Source organism: Saccostrea echinata, unplaced genomic scaffold (genome assembly GCF_033153115.1).
Source record: "Saccostrea echinata isolate AGI-Se365-2 ecotype Australia unplaced genomic scaffold, CSIRO_AGI_Sech_v1 ptg000001l, whole genome shotgun sequence".
NCBI classification, from domain to species: domain Eukaryota; kingdom Metazoa; phylum Mollusca; class Bivalvia; order Ostreida; family Ostreidae; genus Saccostrea; species Saccostrea echinata.
Window position 1 is genome coordinate 43,606,236 of NW_026889750.1, and position 22,746 is coordinate 43,628,981.

The 22,746-nt window shown below is 34.2% G+C and overlaps 1 protein-coding gene and 1 long non-coding RNA gene across 2 annotated transcripts in view; both read right to left on the reverse strand.

The window, feature by feature from the left end:
- The window catches only part of LOC133192248 (uncharacterized), a 117,622-nt gene that overhangs the window by 26,648 nt on the left and 68,228 nt on the right, over positions 1–22,746 (reverse strand). The window lies entirely within an intron of this gene.
- The window catches only part of LOC133192176 (structural maintenance of chromosomes protein 4-like), a 34,231-nt gene continuing 13,339 nt past the window's right edge, over positions 1,855–22,746 (reverse strand). Inside the window, exons 6-26 of the mRNA XM_061328130.1 lie at positions 20,392–20,519; positions 19,684–19,824; positions 19,416–19,566; positions 19,037–19,180; positions 18,196–18,273; positions 17,886–18,007; positions 17,210–17,318; positions 16,908–17,039; positions 16,478–16,680; positions 16,051–16,235; positions 15,331–15,440; positions 13,967–14,089; positions 13,257–13,383; positions 13,063–13,114; positions 12,511–12,648; positions 11,972–12,116; positions 10,481–10,654; positions 10,004–10,183; positions 3,822–4,054; positions 3,459–3,642; positions 1,855–2,681 (exon numbers count right to left, since the gene is read on the reverse strand). Coding sequence (XP_061184114.1) covers positions 2,514–2,681; positions 3,459–3,642; positions 3,822–4,054; positions 10,004–10,183; positions 10,481–10,654; positions 11,972–12,116; positions 12,511–12,648; positions 13,063–13,114; positions 13,257–13,383; positions 13,967–14,089; positions 15,331–15,440; positions 16,051–16,235; positions 16,478–16,680; positions 16,908–17,039; positions 17,210–17,318; positions 17,886–18,007; positions 18,196–18,273; positions 19,037–19,180; positions 19,416–19,566; positions 19,684–19,824; positions 20,392–20,519 — 3,027 coding nt within the window. The 3' untranslated portion in view covers positions 1,855–2,513. The remainder of the gene's footprint in view (positions 2,682–3,458; positions 3,643–3,821; positions 4,055–10,003; positions 10,184–10,480; positions 10,655–11,971; positions 12,117–12,510; positions 12,649–13,062; positions 13,115–13,256; positions 13,384–13,966; positions 14,090–15,330; positions 15,441–16,050; positions 16,236–16,477; positions 16,681–16,907; positions 17,040–17,209; positions 17,319–17,885; positions 18,008–18,195; positions 18,274–19,036; positions 19,181–19,415; positions 19,567–19,683; positions 19,825–20,391; positions 20,520–22,746) is intronic.

Here is a 22,746-nt window from a genome sequence, read left to right on the forward strand (position 1 = left end):
TGCATGCATATTGCTAGTTGTAGTTGCCAGAGCTGGGCACGCAATACCTTGAACATCCATTTTAATGATAAATATGATATACTAAAAGCTGAAATTCCATAGTTTTTAGATTGATTTAAAAAAAAAAATTTTTTTTTGATTAAATTCAAAAATTTCATTTTTTTTCCATTGAAATATTTTTTCAGTCAGTCTTCAAAAATAACTCATGTCTTTTTATTGAATTCAACAAAAACAAGATTTAATAATTTATAAGCAGAATAATGCAAAAATGTCGACAGTTTGATTGTTACAGGTAAGTTACTATTTGTGGAGTTTTGAGTTGAAATGCATAAAAAAAATGCAGAGTATGGGGCAAATTTCTTCCGATCAAATGAGTCAACACAAGATTTGTGTAGCAATATCAATCTGTGGTATATTCTTCCTCTTATTCAATACTTTTGTACAATAACATAATTTTGCCTATGCACTGAAGCTGTTTTAATGATGTCTTAACGTGCATTGACCTTTATGTCGTGGGTACTAAGCATACATTAAACAGCGAGTTTAACCTTCTCTTTGTAATAGACTTCTTATGTGTTTTGATTAGGTCATTTGCATAGAAATGCCTCTACCTAGCCTTAACTCCCTTAATGCTATAATATTGCCATCCTTTTCTTTTGTATTCTGATTATCACTGGGGGTCAAAAGCTTTGACAAAATCTTATTATCCATTACAACATATGAAAGTCATGAAGAATCACAATTATGGATTATCCCTTAATCACAAAACAAGAGATGTTTGTGAAACACTAACCCCCCCCCCCAAATAATAAATCGAATTTTTCCAAGTCCAGGGGGCATAACTCTGTCAAATATTGCTCTATCCTATCCAAAACAAAACTTGACCTAGATATTTTATTATAAATCTCTATACCAAATTTCATTTCAGTATGTGCAACCTGTGAAGAGAATGAATAGAAACTGCAAATAATTGGAATTTTTCAAAGTCCAAGGGGCATAACACTTTCAAAAATTGTTCGATCGTACCTAAAACAAAAGTTGACCTAGATACATGTATTTTTATGATAAATCTGTATACCAAATTTCATTTCAGTATGTGCAACCTCTGCAAAGAAAATAAACGGAAACTGCAAATAATTGGAATTTTCCTGACAATTGCATCAAAATATTAAATTGAAGCCTGTATGCTGTAAAGATCACAGAATTTCAAAGTGCCACGTTGAAACTGTGATGAAACCGATAGCCACATCATTCCAAACAGAATCACTATCACCTACTTAAATTGCACTAAGATGCATTACTGCAGCAAGATTTGATGGTACATGTAATAAATATACATTTCAAACAAACAAAATATGACCTTTACAAACTTTGCTTTCAGCATGAGGCTCTTACTGCTTTTTTTTAGCTGTGTCAATAGTTCTGCACATTTTACATCAACTCCTGGGGCTAACTGTTATGTAAACTCTGTATCATACAAGATTATGTGAATTCCAAAGACCATCCCTGTTCTGGCTATAACACAAAGCCTTGTAAGAACTGATGCTAGGTCTTAGTTTTGCAAAACACCAAGCTTTATCAAAGTATTTCCAGTCAATTATGATTAAGTGACCTTGAAACCATTTCTTTTGCTCTGGATTAAATATTTTTTGACATAAATGACCAATTGCTTCTTGAGGTATGTCACACTACTTCACTTTTGGTCACACTTATTGAGCTTAAGAACTTTGTACACAAATAACATCAAGAAAATTGTGTCCATGTTGAAGTTGGGCTATGCATCAAGCTAAGTAAATTTTTTAACATGATGATCTTCTAATCATTGGTTCCCACATCATTCACAAGCAAAAAAAGTTTCATTTTCTTTTCTTTTATTACGATGAATAAAGACTATATTTGTACATAAATAATGTTTTTAAAAAAGACCTGCCAAGAAACAGACCGGATTGAAGGAAATCAGAAGATGAGAGAAAAGTGTGAAATGACATTACAGAAAAACAATAAGTTCAACCAAAAATGAATTTTCTGACTTTCAATTCCTGAATGCAGGCTATTTTGTACCTATAGAGAGAGAGAGAGAGAGAGAGAGAGAGAGAGAGTCTTGGTTTAAAAATGTATGCAAAAATAAATGTTGAACAAAATAAATGTTTCAACCAAATATGAATTCTTTTGACTTTCAATTCCTGAACACTTGCAATTTTGTACTTTGTACTGATACATAAGTATATATATAGTCTTGGTTTAAAAATATATACAAAAAAATTTTTTTTTTTGAACACATGAGTGGTAAATGGAGGGAAGAGTGATCCTTACTAAAATCTCAAACTTAAAGACTATCTCATGTACATCTGCATATCTATTATTCATTTTTTTCTCTACTCTCCACTATCAGGAAAACTTCTTTACAAGATATATGCTTACTATCTTGCAATTTAGTCTTGAGACCAGTGTCTTAATGTCAACATAAGAAATGGGCACCTGTTGCTAGAGCCCCATAGAGAAGAATCTGCTCCTCAGCCATTGGCATTCACCTCCTGGAGGGGAAGAATGAGGTTATTGGGGTTAACGGTCACAGACTTCGTACAGTTGTCTGTCTTGTATATCCCCACCAGTCTGTCAGCCAGCTCAAACATGTTATTTCTCAGTGAGATAATTATGAACTGGGCATTCCTTGTCCTCTCCTGTACAAAAAAAAGGTGAATGTTCAAATTAAGGATACTTCTTAAAATGGTAAGGACTCTTGTCAATTTTGAAATTCTCACTGGGACCTGTGCATGTTTTGTACATCTATCAATTATATTGTATTTATTTAGATCTAGCTTGCATAAGAATATCAATCACATATACTGTGATGATTCTGTGAATCGGCACAAAATATCTGAAATAGTTTGGAAGTCAAGGGGCTGACGAAATATGGGCTTTAGCAAGCCCAAAATAGGTTTAGATGAATGACGAAAATTGGAGTGTAACACTTTGTTCAACTACTTTTACATCTTGACCTGGCTGAACGAACCGCCACACCATTGTAAGGAAGTCTCAATCATCCCTGCATTTATGTTTACCGTACTTGGAGATATAAGAAAACGTCTGGATGATGCAGATTAGATCAAAACATGGATGAAACAACTTAATTTTTTACCCAAACAAAAATGGAAACAGATAGCTGCAAAAAACGAAAGTACTGAAATATCGGAAAGCACTCGTAAATATTGGATTCTTGGATTCAAATTAGCGGAATTCTGCTAAATATCGGAAAAGAATCATCACTGCATATAAAAAATCTCAAACCTCCTAGAAGTTTTATTATTATTATAACTATTTTTTTTTTTTTTTAAATTTTTTGGGAATAATTAACTTTATCTTCCTCAGTGTGATAAATATCCTTTCTACATTGACATTTTTTCTTTGCATTATCTTTTATTAAAATAAATTGAAATGTCACAATACTGAAAGTTTACCTTGATGTAATTAGCGACAATGGATACATTTTTAAAGTCAAGAGCAGCGTCAATCTCGTCCATGACATACAGGGGGGTGGGTTTATAGTGATGGAGGGCAAACACCAGGGCCAACGAACTCAGGGTCTTCTCTCCTCCAGACAAGTTAGATATATTCTTCCACGACTTCTTAGGTGGTCGAACACTGAAACAAAAATCTACCTATATTACATGTGTTTCAGAGAGAGTAGAACACAGCACGTTGAATTCTGAAATTTTCCCCTTTTCCTCCTCGTTTCTCACAATTTTCTAATATCTACAATTTTCTTGTCACCGTTTTCAAAATAAATTTCTGTAGAATTTGATGTTTTGTATCTATCTCACCTGAATACAATTCCCTCCGAGAAAGGATCGAGTGAGTCCACGAGCTCGAGCTCGGCATCTCCTCCAAGTGTGATCATCTGGTACATCTCCTTGAGTTTGTTGGTGATGACTGAGAATCCTGCCATGAATTCATCCAGCCTCTCTTTACGTAGCTCCTCAAAGTACTTTCTTTGCTGGTCCCTGAGTTCTGTTATCTTGTCTAGTTCCCCTACCCTCTGTAGGTACAATTCTTCCTGTAAAATATCAAGGAGTCAATATACAAAGTTAAAAAATTGTGAAATTTAGTCCAATAATATTTTCATCATAAAACAAAACAATTATTTATTAAGCTTTTTTTCTGTCAATATCCAATTTTTCAACTATGGGCTCATCAGCAGTCATTTACATGTATATGCTCAGTATTTATTTGAAACAAATCCTACACCATAATTTCCATATAAGATAAATCAGAAATGTTCTTCAAATCTTTCATATGCTTGTCATCTCATTGCATATGCTGTCATCTCATTGCAAGGTATCAACACTGTTTTGTTTTCATGAAATGAACAGTTTACTTAATAATGATTTACTGACAATGTAAAGATTAATCTGAAAATAGTAATTTGTTACGTTTACTATTTTAATGGTCCTGATTTATGTACTAACTAGATGTGTCTTAACGCCACGAATGACCCTACAGGCAGCCAAAATTTCAGATGCCATATTTAGTTTTAAATTTGTATTTGAACGTGACCTGCATTTTCTGGTAAAATACCTGCATATGCAATTTCAACCTTTTACATACATCCCTACAAAAGTTAGAGAGCGGAAACTAAAAATTTCTTAAATTTTTTCCAAGTTCAAGAGGGATAACTGTCAAAAATCATCAGACCATGACCAAATTCGAACTTGACCTGCGTATTCCTTTGACGCATCCATATGTCAAATTTGAGTTGAGTGCAATTGTTGTAGAGATAATGAATTGAAAGTGAATGATGACGGAATGACGGAACAGGGTAACACTATATTCTATATAATTGCAAGAACTAGTACCTGCACAAATATGTTAAGCCCAATATATAGGGAATAATCGAAATGCTCATATATGATTTTATTTTTGACATTCATGAGCATTCTTATACTGTTCATTCTCATAAACTGCTTATTAACAATTAATCCCTTCATATGAAATGTATCTTGGCTTAATAAACTGTTTAGAATGCTTGATTATGAATTGAGTATTACACTGCAGAATTATAGACTATGGGTAGATTACTGTTACTGCATAAAAATACCACAAAATTAGAAGTCTTTTGGTATAGAGGTTCATTAAACAGAGGCACCATGGTTCAGTGACTCTCTGATAAGAAAGATTACCCTTACTGTGAATTAATGAACAATGTTCCCTTATAGAATTGTCAAATTAAAAGGTCATTTCTTTCGAACTTTGACCCACAAAGTAAGTTAAAATTGTGTATTTCTTAATAATAAATTAGATATCTTGTGGAAAATCATTACATTAAAATATTTTATTTGAGTGAACCTATGTGGATGAGCCTTTAATCACAGTTATTCTGTGCACTCCCACATGTTTTCATTCAAGCACTCAAGCTCAAATCAATAATTAATAGAAGATTTTAAATTTTTAATGAATATTTAGTCAAAAATTGTCCTACACTATAAAGTTTTCCCACTCCCTGAAGACTTCAATCTTTGAATGAAATTGTAATTCAGTTAATTTTTATTACATGTATGTTGAAAAACCTTTTTCTTTTTATAGAAATAGTAAGTAAGAATAAAATGTTTAAATCCAACACTCTGCTATGGACATGCTTTGATGAGTCTGTTGCTCTGTGTATATGTAAAGCCATCAAAGCGTGCTGTGATATGACCTGATTTATTACACATCACAACAACTTTGATGTCTCCACAACACACACCATTCCCCATACTTCTGGATCCTCCATCTTGTTACTCTGTGTGTAGTTCCCATGACCTCTGTGTCATCTCTGGGTACAGTTCCTTATTTATATAGATCCTTCTGAGTAACTCTTGTGACACTTGAGTGATTATTATAACCCGAAATTTCTCCCCTGGTGAAATAGGTCACACCTGTCATTGTTCCCCACAGGTAAGGGATAATTAGTACTGCTCAATGGGACCAGGTAGTCACACCTGTTATATCTACTGTACAATCAACAGGTAGAACTCCCCAGGACACATGCTGTGTGAAAATTAGTCCTGTCAAATCAATTAGAAAATTCATCTCTGGGGTCATTATAATGATTGATACAATAAATCAATGCATAATTGACCACTAATGAAGTGAAATTTTCAAGATAAACAACTTTGCTTAAAAAGTGTTAAACTTTTTTAAAAATAAAAACATGGGAGTTCTTTTACTCAAATAAACTTGTTTGTGTCTTAACCAAACAATTAGAGAAAAGTATAAAAGAATTTTTAATTTATTTACAATATTCACAGTTACTTAAACTAATTTTAAAAATAAAATACTTTATTGGTATTATTCCTTTATCCAAGAATGGAATGAAACAGAATAAATTCTAGAACCTAGAAATTCCCCTTACAATATGAGAACATTACAACATGAGAATATGAGAACACTCAAACTTGTGAAAACTGACGAAACTTGAATTCATTAGACAAATGAATCAGACTAAATTGTGCTGAAATAACACTCGAGAACTCTTTCAACATGGTGTTTCAGAATTTTCTAAATAAAATCCTTATCAAACTGAACCTTAGATTTCTATTCCAGACCTTTGGAACCTTATCATTTGACTTCTATCAAAAAAAGAATACAAGTTAGATTTCCATCACAGCTTATTTGAATCATATAATAAGTAGCAATGATCCATTTGATTTTTATTTTGACCCATTTAAAGCATCTAAGTTTTCACAGTTGCTTATCACAATGATATCTTATCATTACCCATTTCAACAAGAAAAATATTTGAGCTTTTCCCACTGAATCCATTTGAACCATCAGATTTCAGTAGTCTAAGCAGTTTTAGCCATCAAAGCGTGCTGTGATCTGAAAAATTCTGTCACAGTTCACAGCAACTTTGACAGAAAAACCTGCATCTGCCTCAATGGTAGCTAAACAGATACCAAACCAATGAACAATTAAGATTCTGTCAGAAATCAAAAACATAGAAGATGTTCCAAGATTCATGTGGCAGGGCTCTCAATTGTCTCTAATTGGGGCCATTGAAAGGCCCCATTCCCAATTCAAACAGGTACATTTTTTTTCAAATGAATGTTAATTTTCTCAAAAGTTATTATCCCCCTTAATTAATGAACATATGTTTAGATACATGTATATAGCATTTAAACTTGCTACTGCTGTTCCTTTATATTGCAAAACAGAATTTTTATTCATAGCACCAGAAACCCAAAATATGAGGTCAGTTTTACTGTATAATGATTTCCCCAACATTCCCAAAAAAGGCCATTGTTTAAATTTTCCCAATTTAATGGACCTGCCCCCAGTCACAAAAAGTGGTGTAAGAGCCCTGTGTAGTCATAATTTTGATGTACAAAACATGGCATGCCTGAAGCAATGACACACTGTCTCAGAGAGTTTAAAAAAGATTTAGGGAATATTTTGAAGAACCTTGTCTAACATTGATACCTGTATCATTTAAACATTTGAATTAAAAGAAAAATAATACAAAACATTTAGCAAAATGTATGAGTAAAAAATGGAGATTATCCTTCACTGTTAAGTAGATGTGAGTTTTACCTAGGAAAACTGGTAACACTAGAAAAAGAGAATACTCATCTTTTTCTGTTCAACTTTCATGATAGCTTAATTAAAATTTTTCAAAAATATTGCCAGAGTTTGCACTGCAATGCACTTGCATGTACAAATATTTCTGTCACAATACATGCATTAACCATACGTCTTTTAAATTACAATGATGAAATTGGGCAGCAGACTTAGATTGAGCTTAATGTGATTTTTTAATTTATTGTACACAACTAGAATTTATCACCCAAATTAATTTTCTATTGTGATTAATCTTTTACATGTAATTTAACTTGTCAAAATTCAGAGCTGCCTCCAGGGGCCATAAAACTTAGACGAACTCACTTTTGATCTCAGTCTCACTTTTACAAAAGGAATAGTGGAAAAGTGAGACCAAGATCAAAAGTGAACTCATCTTTTAAGTTTTATGGCCCCAGAGCCAGATGTAGCTTTTATCAGAGCAATGGAGAATTTGAGAAAATAAAGTTAAATATCAATAATGGTTTTTCTACAAGGTGTCTAGGTAAAAAGAACAAAGGATAACAACACAGTCATTGATAGGTTTATCCTACTTAAAAACATAGGTAATCAAAGATTACAAAGCTCACCTTGACGAAAGTTATCTTTAAGTAAGGCAAATTTCACATCATATTTTTTATATTTAGTGTACATCCCAAGATCAATGTCCATGCAATTTTGGTTTAAGTATGACTTATAGTTACTTGGAAATAGACCTGTTCAAAAAATGCGTATCCTGTTTACTAATCAAAAAAATTTTGGTCAGTTCCAACATCCAAAGAAAGTCTTGAAGTTTTCATCCTTAGATGCACCATCTATGCAAGTTTAATCATAACAGGCCATAATGTTATATAGCTACTCTAAAAAAATTATCCTGGTCACTCATCTGGAAAATGAAGGTCAGATTCAGAATCCGAAGCAAGTTTGGAAGTGACCATCAATGCTACATCATCCATGCTAATTTGGTTAAAATATGGCTAAAATTCACTCATGTGGACAATCAAATTCAGCATCTGAAGCAAGTGTGGTAGTGTCCATCCCTAGATGCATCATCCATGCAAGTTTGTTCATGGTAGAGCTTATAGTTACTTGGGAATGGACCTGCTCCAAAAACTTTAACCTGGTCACTCATCTGGAAAATGTAGGTCAGATTCAGAATCCAAAGCAAGTTTGGAAGTGACCATCCCAAGCTACATCATCCATGCTAATTTGGTTAAAATATGGCTAAAATTCACTCGTGTAGAAAATCTAGGTCGAATTCAGCATCGGAAGCAAGTGTGGTAGTGTCCATCCCTAGATGCATCATCCATGCAAGTTTGTTAATGGTAGAGCTTATAGTTACTTGGGAATGGACCTGCTCCAAAAACTTTAACATGGTCGCTCATCTGGAAAATCTAGGTCAAATCCAGCATCCGAAGCAATTGTAGTAGTGTCCATCCCTAGATGCATCATCAATGCAGGTTTGGTCCAAGTAGGGCCAATAGTTACTTGGGAATGGACCTGCTCAAGAAACTTTAACCTGGTCACTCATCTGGAAAATCTAGGTCAGATCCAGTATCCATAGCAAGTGTGGTAGTGTCCATCCCTAGATGCATCATCCATGCAAGTTTGGTCCAGGTAAGGCTTATAGTTACTTGGGAATGGACCTGCTCCAAAAACTTTAACCTGGTCACTCAACCGGAAAATCTAGGTCAGATCCAGTATCCATAGCAAGTGTGGTAGTGTCCATCCCTAGATGCATCATCCATGCAAGTTTGGTCCAGGTAAGGCTTATAGTTACTTGGGAATGGACCTGCTCCAAAAACTTTAACCTGGTCACTCAACTGGAAAATCTAGGTCAGATCCAGCATCTGAAGCAAGTGTGGTAGTGTCCATCCCTAGATGCATCATCCATGCAAGTTTGGTCCAGGTAGGGCTTATAGTTACTTGGGAATGGACTTGCATCTAAAACTTTAACTGGGACGCCAACGCTTACGCCGACACTGACGTTGACGCCGGGGGTATAGCATAAGCTCATCTCGACTTTGTCGAGGTGAGCTAAAAATTACTTCTGGAATAATGGAAAAGCTAAGTGATGGTATCTACCAGAATGTACAATTGTAGTTTTAAAATGTAGCATGGTATATAGAGTTGACCAAGTAACTCAAATACTAGGAAGGTCAGTTATTGCTGAGTCAACATGCTGACTGTTAAATAAATTTTTTTTTTTTTTTGTATATGTTAATTGTTTGTTGTATTCATGGCTATATGCCAATGTATGATGGTGTTGTCAATAAATTGAAATTGAATACGTACAAGTGTACATATACTTCCGTCTGCTTTTCAATACCAAAGTTCATGTTCCTTCACATTGCAAATTCATGTTAAATTTCAACAACATGGCTAAACACAAAATTTTCCTGCAATTACTTACCTTTTTGCGATACTCTGCAATGGCTGCCATGTTAGGTTTCATTTGAGCCAGTTTTTCCTCCAGAACGGTGATTTCATACTGCACCCCTTCCTTATCAATGTCCTTCAAGGCCTCAGGGGACAGCTCTGTTAACTCCCCATTCTCTTTACCATCAATTGGTGTCAAGGACAATGTACTCATCTGCAATGAAATTCACAGTAACAGAAAAAAATAATCCTTAACAAAAAAAAATTTAATTGCATGCTATATTTTCCAAATTTTTCTTTATCTTAAAGTATACTAAATTTGAGCTTTAGTTTTGTCTTTAGCCTTCCAAAATTTCACTTGTAAAACCTTTCTTGCACTAATAGGTACAGTCTCCTCTGTGTCTATACACATATATATTCCTTTTCTTTTCAGTGTTTAGTTTACATCTCTTTATTGCATCATCATGATCCTCTTTATTGCATCATCATCATGATGCTATTCACACATTACCTCTTTTTTCCAGTGTTTTACTTTGAGTTTGTTGCTTTTAATGATGCCCTCAATTCGCTCCAGTTCATGACGTACATCCACTACATCTTTTTGGAGCTCGTTTTCATCCTTTTCCAGCTTACTGATCTCCGCCTGGACTTCATTTAGAATCACCTCAGACTCCTTCATCTTGTCCTGTATTCCAAAATAAAACCAAATACACTGTACTCCCATGTTCTTACACAGAAATCTAAATAACACACCCATAGCCTATAACATTGAACTCGAGGACATCTTGCTCTTAAAAATAAATTTGCATTGTAAATTTTTCTTTGAAAAAAATTTGAATCTTATTTCTGAAACATGTTCCTACTCTACATGTAATTTAACAGACCTGGGCCTCTTTAAAGGCCTTCAGTACTGTGGTAGCATCACTTTATATGTAATATATCAGACCTGGGCCTCTTTATAGGCCTTCAGTGCTGTGGTAGCATCACTCTATATGTAATATAACAGACCTGGGCCTCTTTATAGGCCTTCAGTGCTGTGGTAGCATCACTGTACATGTAATATAACAGACCTGGGCCTCTTTATAGGCCTTCAGTACTGTGGTAGCATCACTGTACATGTAATATAACAGACCTGGGTCTCTTTATAGGCCTTCAGTACTGTGGTAGCATCACTTTATATGTAATATAACAGACCTGGGCCTCTTTATAGGCCTTCAGTGCTGTGGTAGCATCACTCTATATGTAATATAACAGACCTGGGCCTCTTTATAGGCCTTCAGTGCTGTGGTAGCATCACTCTATTCAGGGTTAGAAACTCCCTAATATTACAACTCGCAAATAATTGCGAGTACCAAGAAAGTGAACTCGCAATTTTATAAGACTACTCGCAATTTTCATATAAAGTTATATTTACATAAATTAAATACATGTAACTTAAGGAAAAAGTAACTACTGTACAATACACAAAATACAACTACAGTGTGACTTTTATTTAGATTACTGATTTAAATCAAAGGCATTGTGTTCTGTCATATTATATAATTTTGTTATAGTTTCAATGCAAAAAAAATCAACTAACAAATTTTTGCGAGTTACCTAATTTTTAACTTGCAATTGGGGAATTCTAACTCGCGTTTTGCGAGTTGTATATAGTGAAATTCGAACCCTGTCTATTATGTAACATAACAGACCTGGGCCTCTTTATAGGCCTTCAGTACTGTGGTAGCATCACTTTATATGTAAAATAACAGACCTGGGCCTCTTTATAGGCCTTCAGTGCTGTGGTAGCATCACTCTATTATGTAACATAACAGACCTAGGCCTTTTTATAGGCCTTCAGTTCTGTGGTAGCATCACTCTATATGTAATATATCAGACCTGGGCCTCTTTATAGGCCTTCAGTACTGTGGTAACATCACTCTTTAAGTAATATATCAGACCTGGGCCTCTTTATAGGCCTTCAGTACTGTGGTAACATCACTCTGTAAGTAATATATCAGACCTGGGCCTCTTTATAGGCCTTCAGTACTGTGGTAGCATCACTCTCCAGTGTCTCTAGTTGTTTCTGTAACTCTTCAATCTTATTCTTGTTTTCTTCAATATCTTCCCCAGCTGTGATTACTTTTTCTTCTGCTTTCTTCAGATTTCTGAACAAAACAGAGAGCTCTCTAGTTAATAACTGCACTGCTACAAATACTCTTAAATCAAAAATACATCAACTTTATTTATTTCCTAGATAAAATTTTTGAACAGATTTTTCAAATATTTTATTAAAATTAAATATATGACAAAATTTAACAAGGAATTGAAAACTGCAATATAAATGACCATTTTTAAATGTGGACTACAAAATCACAATACTAATTCCCATTAAATTCATTATGGAGCATTTTCACCCTACTTAAATTCTGCTTTTCAAGTACATCTTATTTACACAAATCAAATCAATTTCATGCAAGATTTACCATCGATTTACATTTGTATATTTACATTTTTTAATTTTTCTAAAGAGCCTTCTCTACAACTGGTTGTGACACTCACCTTTCAGCTGTCTTGATGCCCACCTGGGCTTTTGTAATTTGTCCAGTAACTGTGTCAATCTTGTTGTTGACTGCATCTACACAGGCCTGAGCTGCCTTCATCTTAGTCCCTCCAATGTCCATAATCTGTTTGTGGAGTCTACAATAAAGCAATTAAACCTCTGTGTATTTTTTCTTTATAAGTATATGACAAATAAACCCACTGTTTTTTAAAACACCTTCTACTGTGATATAGTTTTTGTGCTATTTCCCCCTGGTGAAATAGTCGTCAAACTATTCACCAGCAGCATGCGGTTTTCCTCGCATTTCATCTCGGAACTTTTCTAATTTTATCTGGATTTTGATGTGACTGCTTCCTTGGCTGTGTCTCGGGAAATAGTTACTATCTTGGGGGACAATAAACTTGCCATTATTCTCATAGCAGTAAATATGTGCAAAGTATCTTATACAAATCAATGCTTCAGAAGGGAAAAATATTTATGTATTTTGGCAAATTAAAGGTTTTTTTTTAAAAAAAACTTTTTGACATGCATGGCATCAATTCAACTCTTACTTTTGTACTTCTGCCTCAACCTTTGATGCTGCTCCATTTGCTTTGTCAAAATCTACAAACAAGAAAAAAATACTTAATTACTCCTTTCTTTTTATTTTGTCCTATTTATTTTTTTTTCTTACAGTCTTCATATCATTTAAACTTTGTAAACAACAATCAATACAAGACAGTATAGACAGTTCAAGACCTCTGACCTTTCCTATACTGGTTGGCCTTTGTCTCCAGTTCTTTCAGCTGTTTCTCATCTGGAGCTGCAGCTTTCACCTTCACCTCTTGTTCTTGAATCTGAGAGGTCAGGGATTTGATTTGTTCTTCTAATGCCTAGGTCAACAAAACATATTGTTAACATATTTCTTGGTAAAATTTCAATCATGTCTATCAGGAAATCACTATTGTTACTCATTTGTGCAATGATTTTTTTAAAGCAACAAAACCTGAACCACTTTAATGTAGGATATGAAATAACTTCATTTATCATGTTTACTCCTTTATACAGTGGATATAGGTCATAGGTTATTGTTTTCATATCCACAGTTGTGACATCACAATGTTTTTTTTTTTTGCATGAATTTGATCAAGTCAAATATTGCAGATTTGTATCTGTAAAACGTGTGAGAAAAAGAATCTCCAATGGTTAAGGCTCAGTGATAAAAGCACACAAATTGGATAAAAAAAATCATATCCAAACACAAACCAAGGGAGATTGTATATTCATTTTACAGTAATTATTATTTTCTAAGTTTCAGAAAACATGTCCACTTTCTTTTCTTCTTCAACTTTTTTTCCTTTCTATTTTTTGTTACTCAAAAACTTAATCTGAAACATTACAAACATATTCATTTTTAGTCACAAGAAGTTTTCCACATAATCTTATGAGGTTTACTACATAAGCCCTGCCGCCTACCTTGATTTCCAAGTCACATTTCTCTTTTTTGTGCTTCATAAACGTTAAGTCTTTCTGATTTTGCTGAATTGCGTCCTCCAGCTTCTCTTTGTTAGCTCGACTTTGCTGGGCTTCTGCTGTCACCTACATCATATTCAAATATTCAATACATGTAAAAGAATTTAGAGTAGTCAGGGCTTAATATCTAGTTGCACATGTATTGCATGCAGTTCTGCTAAAAGGACCCTGTCCCAATTAAAAATTGACTTTTTCTCCCCAAAATTAAGGTACAAATTCCAAAAAACAAAGCAGATTGAATTTTTCAGCAATCTTTATCAATTATCCAGATACCGTTCACGGTAGCTCAGTGATCGGGAGGTCGTGAGTTCGAATCTCGGCCGCGACTGACCTAAGTCGATAAAAAATGGGTAGCAACTGTTCCTTCGCCATGCGCTCGGCACTTTGAAGTGAAAGTTGCGGCTCCTTCGGATGAGACCTTAAAAACCGAGGCCCCATGTCACGGCAGGCGTTGGCACGATAAAGATCCCTCACTGCTCAATGGCCCTGAGTGCCGAGTAAAGGTAAAAAATTTGAAGCCCTTCACCGGTATATGGTGACGTCTCTATATGAGTGGAAAATTCTCGAATGGGACAACATACAATCAATCAATCAATCAATAATCCAGAATTTTTAAATAATATAAAGATGTGTCTCTTAGTACTTTGATATCTACATACCTTTCCCAGTGAGTTTTCTATGTTGTTGAATTCTGAAGGATTTACATGCACATATCTTTTCCAATGAGTTTTTAATGTTGCTGAGTTTTTTTTGGGTCTACATACCTTTTTCCAGCGAGTTTTTCCATGTTGCTAAGTTCTTTGGGGTCAACATACCATTTTCAGTGAGTTTTCTATGTTGCTGAATTCTTTGGGGTCTACAAACCTTTTCCAGTGAGTTTTCTATGTTGCTAAGCTCTGTGGGATTTACCTACCTTTTCCAATGAATTTTCCATGTTGATGAATTCTTCGGGGTTTACATACCTTTTTCCAGTGCAATTTCCATGCTGCTGAGTTCTGTGCAGTCTACCTACCTTTTCCAGTCAGTTTTCCATGTTGCTGAGTTCTTTGGGGTCTACATGCCTTTTCAAATGAGTCTTCCATGTTGCTGAGTTCTTTGGGGTCTACATACCTTTTCAAATAAGTCTTCCATGTTGCTGAGTTCTTTGGGGTCTACATACCTTTTCCAGCAAGTTTATCCATGTTGCTAAGTTCCTTAGGGTCTACATACCTTTTCCAGTGAGTTTTCCATGTTGATGAATTCTTTAGGGTCTACATACCTTTTCCAGTGAGTTTTCCATGTTGCTAAGTTCCTTAGGGTCCACATACCTTTTCCAGTGAGTTTTCCATGTTGCTGAGTTCTTTGGGGTCTACATCAGAAGCAATAGAGGATCCCATTCTTCCCCTACACACAGTTTTTCCTCCTCCACTCATAGTACCTGAATCATTTTCAGAGCTTGAATTATAACTAAAAATCAGCTCTCCAGTAACCAAACAAATGAATGAATTTTACATTCCTGTAAAGCATAGTACTAAAACAATAACAAGTATAAACACAGTAATATTAACTAAAAAAAATTTATTCAGTTCTGTGCTAAACATTTAAACTATTAATAATGGAGGTCGACATAATGCTTCAGGCTAACCCTTATAACTCTATTCTATTTTTTCATTTCATTCTATTTAGAAAAAGAAATGAAAGAATAAAATCATGTGTTGCTGAAACCAACAGATAAATACTGTACGTGTACATAAATCGGCGTGTTCAAAATTTAGCGCAGTCACTGGGTATTGAGTTGTTGGCGTATTCATGAATTAGCGTTACACACTAATGAGCCATGTATCGATTTCTTAGCGATATTCATGAATTAGCGGATCATTGTCCACGCCAAAGCCGCTAAAATATGAAGCAGTAAGTGTCATGTGCAAAAATCAATGTTTATATTATTCTGAAAAAGGTCAGTAAAATATCCCAATATCTGGGAAATATCAGGTATAATAATGTTATATTCATGCAATTTTAATGTATATTTTTTCACTCTTAAGTACCTGATTGGTCCAGTAATTGCCCTTGAAGGGTCACAACTCTGTATCTAGTTTTTCCGTAGGCAATCCTTGTAGCCTGGTCCAAATCATCAGCCACTAAAGTGTCTCTCAGGGCAAAGTAAAAGGCAGGCAGAATCTTCTCCTCCTTAGTTTTCACCAAGTCAAAGAGTCTGAAGACATTCTCTGGACTGTAGAGTGAAAAGCACAATTTATATAGACAGACATGTTAAGAAGACAGCTAACTTACCACTTAATTACAAAGGTCTTCATAAGATATAATATACAAGTACACTGGCCAAATGGCAACAAGCATAATTACATGCAAACATTCCTTTCTCCTTCACATGTGACCCAAAACAAATTGTCTAACATATATAGCTGTAAATTTATCTGTCTTTTAAAATACTCTAAAATCGTCTCCAGGACTCACGTTTGTATTTTCCTCTTTGTGTGTTCCTTCCACTTCTGCATTTTATCCAGACAGATAAAAGTGGCAGCCCCTATATTGTTCTTTTTCAGATACTCTACACATCGTTGTGCAGATGTCACAGTGTCCACAACAATATGGTCCAGAGCACCACATGCCGTCGATATGGCAATGTCATACTTCATGTCAATGGCACCAAGGTCCCCCTACAATAAAATACATCATCTTTAATTGGCTGCACATGGGCAAATACATACATGTGCATTTGGTAATTGCAGAATGATAGATTTCCAAATAATGACCAACAGCAACATTGATTCAATGACTTAAGAGTTCACGATTTTTCATGGTACAATGTCTAATCCCTTTCAGTGTATGACTGGACTATCTTCCTATGTAGAAGTGTGTTATGCTTTCCCTAGTTAAATCTTACCAGTCGTCCATACAGCCCTGGCATCTGCCCATTTTTCTTCAGATTCATCAGAGAGTCGATGACTTTTCCTTTACTCCTGGCTGCCTGCATTGAGCTTCTGGCTTCCTCCACCTTGGATCTCAGACTTCTCAGCTATAAACCATCATAAATAAATTAGGAAGTAGGAAAATGAAGTGCCACGACTATAAAATCATCAACTCGATTACATAATGAATAGGACCTGATTTGTCACAACTATCTACCTAAAGTAAACAAGAGCTTTAGTGCCACATATGAAAAATTGCATACATAGACTACTTTACCTGCTCTGCCAATCTGGAATCACTCTCTGATGATTTCTCAAAATCAGACTTAGCTTTCTGGAGAAAATTTTCCATTTCTGGGATATTTTTCACAAGATTGCTGGCCTCACTTTCAGGGATAAAAAAAAATTCAACATTTATTTTCAAAATACAGCAAATTTTATAATAAAAGCTACAAATGAAAGTGCAATACATCAAAATATACAACATTGTTAATGAAACACAATCACAGGGGTTTAAATTTTCCTGGAAAACCCACTAGCCCAGGGGCTACTGATCAGTAAAAATTACTAGCCCAAACCTCAAACTAACTAGCCCAACAACTTTTTCATGCAAAATGAAAACATAACAAGTAAAAGTTTTAAAGGATGTGGTGACAGAAACAAATTAAACTACAATGTAGTTCTCAGTCTAATGAAACCACTCTACATAGAAAAGTGAAAGTAAACTGTTGAGATTTTTTTTCCCATTCTGCTAGTCTGATGGACTCTCATTACATTTAAATTAGCTAGCCTGAGTCCTAAAATGACTAGCCCTGGGCATCGGGCTACCATATATTTCAACCCCTGAATCATATTCTAACATAATGACCCATAGAAATTACAAACTTTTAACTTTCTGAACAACAACTAGCTTACTCTAATCTTAATTCCAGTCTCTGTATAGCAGAGATTACCTTTTTCTGTCCTTTAGCGTACTTTCAGCCTTGTGGAGGTTTTTCTGCATTTCCTTTAACTTGCTACTCTCGCTCTGTTGATTACTGAGGTATATATCAAGCTCTGACTGGGCAATGTTTAACTGCAACAAAATGTAAAAAAATAATTTGACTGGCCTTACTGTTTATAATCTTTAATACATTCTTATAAAACCACTCTGAAAATGAATGAATTTAAGACAAATATTCCTTTGTGATTAACATTTCAAGTTATCTCATGTACAAACAAATTTAAGGGTATCAGCTGCCTCTGTGAATATAATGTACTCACGGTCGACTTTGTCTCATTGACAGACTTCTGAAGCTCCAATAGTTCTGTCTCTTTTTTGTCCTTTTCTTCTTGTAATCCCTGTAAAAAATACATGTATATGTTTTTTTTCCCTCTGACTGAAGTCGAGCAACATTTAACTAACATTAGATCTAAATGTTTAAATTCCGATTGAATCTTCCTTGCAGTGAAATTTACTATACCTAAAATGATTTTTCACTACATACATGCAAGAGAAAATCAATACACATTATGCATTTTGCATAATGATTCCCTGAAAATCACAGTAAAAAGACTGATTCCCTGCAAAAACATGTGTCTGATAAACCTCCTCGAGCAAGCTTGCTCTTGGGGAACTGGAATCTTGATGACTCCCTCAATGATATACTTTAACTGTATAATGACATTCATACACAAAAGAGATACAAACTAAATTGGTTCATAATGTTGCAAACTTTTCTGCTTTAAATATCTATTGCACTTACAACTCAGTGATGCCCCCCCCTTTTTTTTTTTACAAGCTGATCATGCCTTGGTCTCTGTCTTTAAATTTAAATACCCCCCTCCCCCAGCCCTTTTACAAGCTGAGCATACCTTGGTCTCTGTCTTTAAACTGCCCCTCAGCCCCAGTCAGCCCTTTTACAAGCTGAGCATACTTTGGTCTCTGTCTTTAAACACCCCCCCCCCCCCTCTCCATCAGCCCTTTTACAAGCTGATCTTACCTTGGTCTCTGTCTTTAAACTCCCCCTCCTTCTCCCCCCCAGCCCTTTTACAAGCTGATCATACCTTGATTTCTGTCTTTAACCCCCCCCCCCTCGTCAGCCTTTTTACAAGCTGATCATACCTTGGTCTCTGTCTTTAAACTCTCCATGACAGCTGCTAGTTTCTCTTCCTCAATCTTTTTATCCCCTTCTATTTTCTCCAATTTCTTCCTGTAGTCAGCAATAGCTTTCTCCGATTCTGCAGGCACAAGTTTAAGTTCCTCAACCTATCAACAATACAACAAAAACTGAAAACTTGAAAAATAGAAAAACGGAATAATTACTTTCAATGTACTGTATATAACCAGATGCTAGGAAATCAATAACCTATCAATATTATGATATATAATTCATTACTCAGTGAGTGTATTATTTTTTCTTTGTAAATTTGTCTAGCACTTGATTTGACCAAGATGTCTGAACAGTCTGAAGTCTTCTACATCTTCATTCTATTTCACTCACTCGTTTCTTCTCCTGTTCCAGTGTTTTCTCCAGTTTTTTCGTCTTTCCCTTTGCATGCTTTAAATCTTCACGACATTTCACGTCTTGCTTTTCAAACTCAGCAAACTTCTCCTTAGTTTCTTCTACATCTTTTGTTAGCTTTTCAAAATCCCTTTAAATCAAAGAAGAGACAGATCCTTAAAATCAAGGAATCATACTGTATTTAACCTGCAAACTGATAAATTTCTAGATACATGTGTCTTATATTTTACAATCAGAAAAGACCTACTTGACTATCTTTGTACAAGCTGTCTCCTTTTCTTTCTTGGCATCAGTGATCTTTTTCATTTTCTCGTTGACCTCTTTCATTCCTTCATAAATCTTGTCATATTCTTCCTGAGCCTTCTTCTCATTCTCAGAGCATTCCATTCTGAAGTAAATTTATCAAACATTCTATATCCAAGATCCTGTATCTTACAAAACTTATTTAAAGTTCCACAAATATTTCTCATGATATACATTATTCATTAAGTTCTTTTTTGTGCATTTTTTTTTTTGTACATTTACATTATTAAATACAAGAGCATTTCTAAAGTAGTTGCTCTTCAGAATATTTCCAGTAGATTTTGATCTGTAGATGTCTAAGCATATTTCAGATGAACTTAATTTAGTTCAATTTACATTGACCAAAGTCAAACACAAATATTGCAAAGTGATATGGACATTGAAAATCATGTTATATTCGTAGTTACATCCAGTAGATGTTTATATAATTTTAACACCTTGATGACAATGAATTTGTTATAAATGGATACTGGCTTTATGTGCCTCACTGTAGTATTTTACTCTTTTCACATGTTTGAGATAGATGACTTACAATGTAAATCTCCATTTGCACACATGTAAATAAACACAAGATTTTAATGTGCATCACTTCAGTACTTGCTTTTATTACTATTGTAATAATTTCCTACGTGCTCTGTACTTTGATACTTACACATATTTCTGGTAGATTTTATTTTTGAGGTGAACAATTTCATTCTCCATACATAAATATTCCACTGCTTCATTCTTAGAGCCCTCTAAATCATCCTTCTCTTTCTCCACTGCCTTCACTCTGTTAAGCTGTCATCAGAAAACAATAATTAGACTCTTTATTAAATAGTGAATGCCCATGTATATTAGAATTTTTTAATTCAAGAATCCTTAGTAAATTTTTAGTAGTTTTTCAAGTAATTGTAAACACTTTCCTTATAAAGGGTTTTGTCATCTAACAAAAAAATTTGGACCAGCTAAAACGGGTGCGTCTTTTTACCACAAGGAACCACAAGGTACCACAAGGAACCACAAGGATACCACAAGGAACCACAAGGAACCCCAGGGATACCACAAGGTACCCCAGGGACACCATATACAACCTTAATTATTCTAAATATGGTTTATATTCACCTGTAAATTAGAAAAAAATGTTTTTGAAAGACAAATTAACACTTTAATTATCTTAAATATAGAGCAGTTATCCAAGTTAAAAATTTAAAAGTAAATATACTTATTTAAGCTAAATTATGCATTTATAGTTCAGAGGAACAGTTAAATTATTGTATCTTTTTATGATGTACAAAAAGTTAATGGTTAATTGTGTATTGCAGTAGTCAATACACAAACCAAAAGTTGCTATCCAAGAAGAACCCTAATGATAACCCCTGTACCACTAGGATAAGCCAAGGTACCTGAAAGAAAATCCAAATGACACTCAATTCAACTTTTAAAAAATCTTTTCATGGTTTAAATGCACTTGTTAATTATGAATTATAACTGTTTATTGTATATTTGTATAATACAAAACATAAAGAATAAAAGAACCCCAAGGGACATTTAGGATCATGATGAAATCCCAACAAACAAACCCAAAGAACCACTTAGATTAATAAATGACATCCCATTCAACCTTAATAAATCTAAATATGATTTATGTTCATTTGTTATAAATTATAAAGTAAACTGTTTATTGTAAATATAATTTTTTTTAGGTCACCTGAGTCATTCAGGTGACCTACCAATTGTGATTTGTTTATGTTTGTTGTTCATTAGTCATAAAATGTTGAAATTTTCAGCTTCTTTTGAACCACTGAACCAATTTTAACCAGTTTTATGGGTAAAGTTAACCAGTTTTTATAGGTAAAGGGAAACATGAATTTTAAATTTCATGGTCCTTGAGCCCTCTCCCCTTCTGGGCTTGAAGGATGGGACTAAAACCATCAAAATATATGCAATTGTTAAAATCTTCTTCTTTACTCTTGGAAATCCAATAGTCAAACTGTTGACATGAATGTAATAAGCATTAATTGAGCTCTCTATCAATTGTAAAATTTGTGGCCCAGGGGTCAGGTTTTAGGGTAATCTGGTGAAAAAGCATTATTTCTTTCAAAATATTCTTTACTCTAGGATATTAAATTAGGCAAACATATTACCAGTAAATGCATGGTGTGATGCATATATGAGCAAGGGTGCCTCTTACAAAATTGTGAAACTTTATGTCCTGTGGGTAAGCTAAGGGTTCTGGTGTAGGGTGAGGATCTATTGGTAATATAGTGAAAAAGCATCATTTTTTTTTTTAAATCTTCTTTTGAAAGTGCTTGCAGTTGTGTTGAGAAAATGCATACCGTGCCATTTTCAAATTATTTCTTTTAAAACCCCTTCTGCCCCTGGTATTTAACACATAAAATAAATTATTTATGTCAGAAGTGCAACTATAGATGATTTGGGGGGAAAAAAACTTGCATCCTCATTCAAGTCTAGAAAGTATGAAAAACTACCTATAAATGGTTTACAATTTCCAAACAATGAAGTGCCTTTAATTACAAAATAAAAAAAAAATGAGTGTGTTATAAATTTAAGATGATGTTTTTTTTGTAAACATATCAGAAGTCAGGAGCTAGTGCAACAAAATGAGGTTAAATAGAATCACTTCCAAATCTTGTATTTAAAAAAAAAGTAACACTTTCAAAATTCTTTTTTTTTTGCCTTATTTACAGTTTTCAGAATTGCCTTGTATAAATTGATATTAAGTAATTTGTTGGGAATTAATTTTAACACATCATTTTAATATTAAACTTTCCACATGAGTTAAATTTAAGGTCTGACTGTCTGTACATGTATATGATCAAATTTTTGGTGGAGATTTGTCTTTTTAAATAAAAATAGTTCTGATTTTTCAAATAAAATTCTGTTAACACTGGTTAATAAAAATTAATTCTGAAACTTTTCTATGGATTTGTGTATTAATCTATTGATATACTTAAAAAGTATTCAACTAGAATGTATATATACATATTATGATCTTATAATTGGA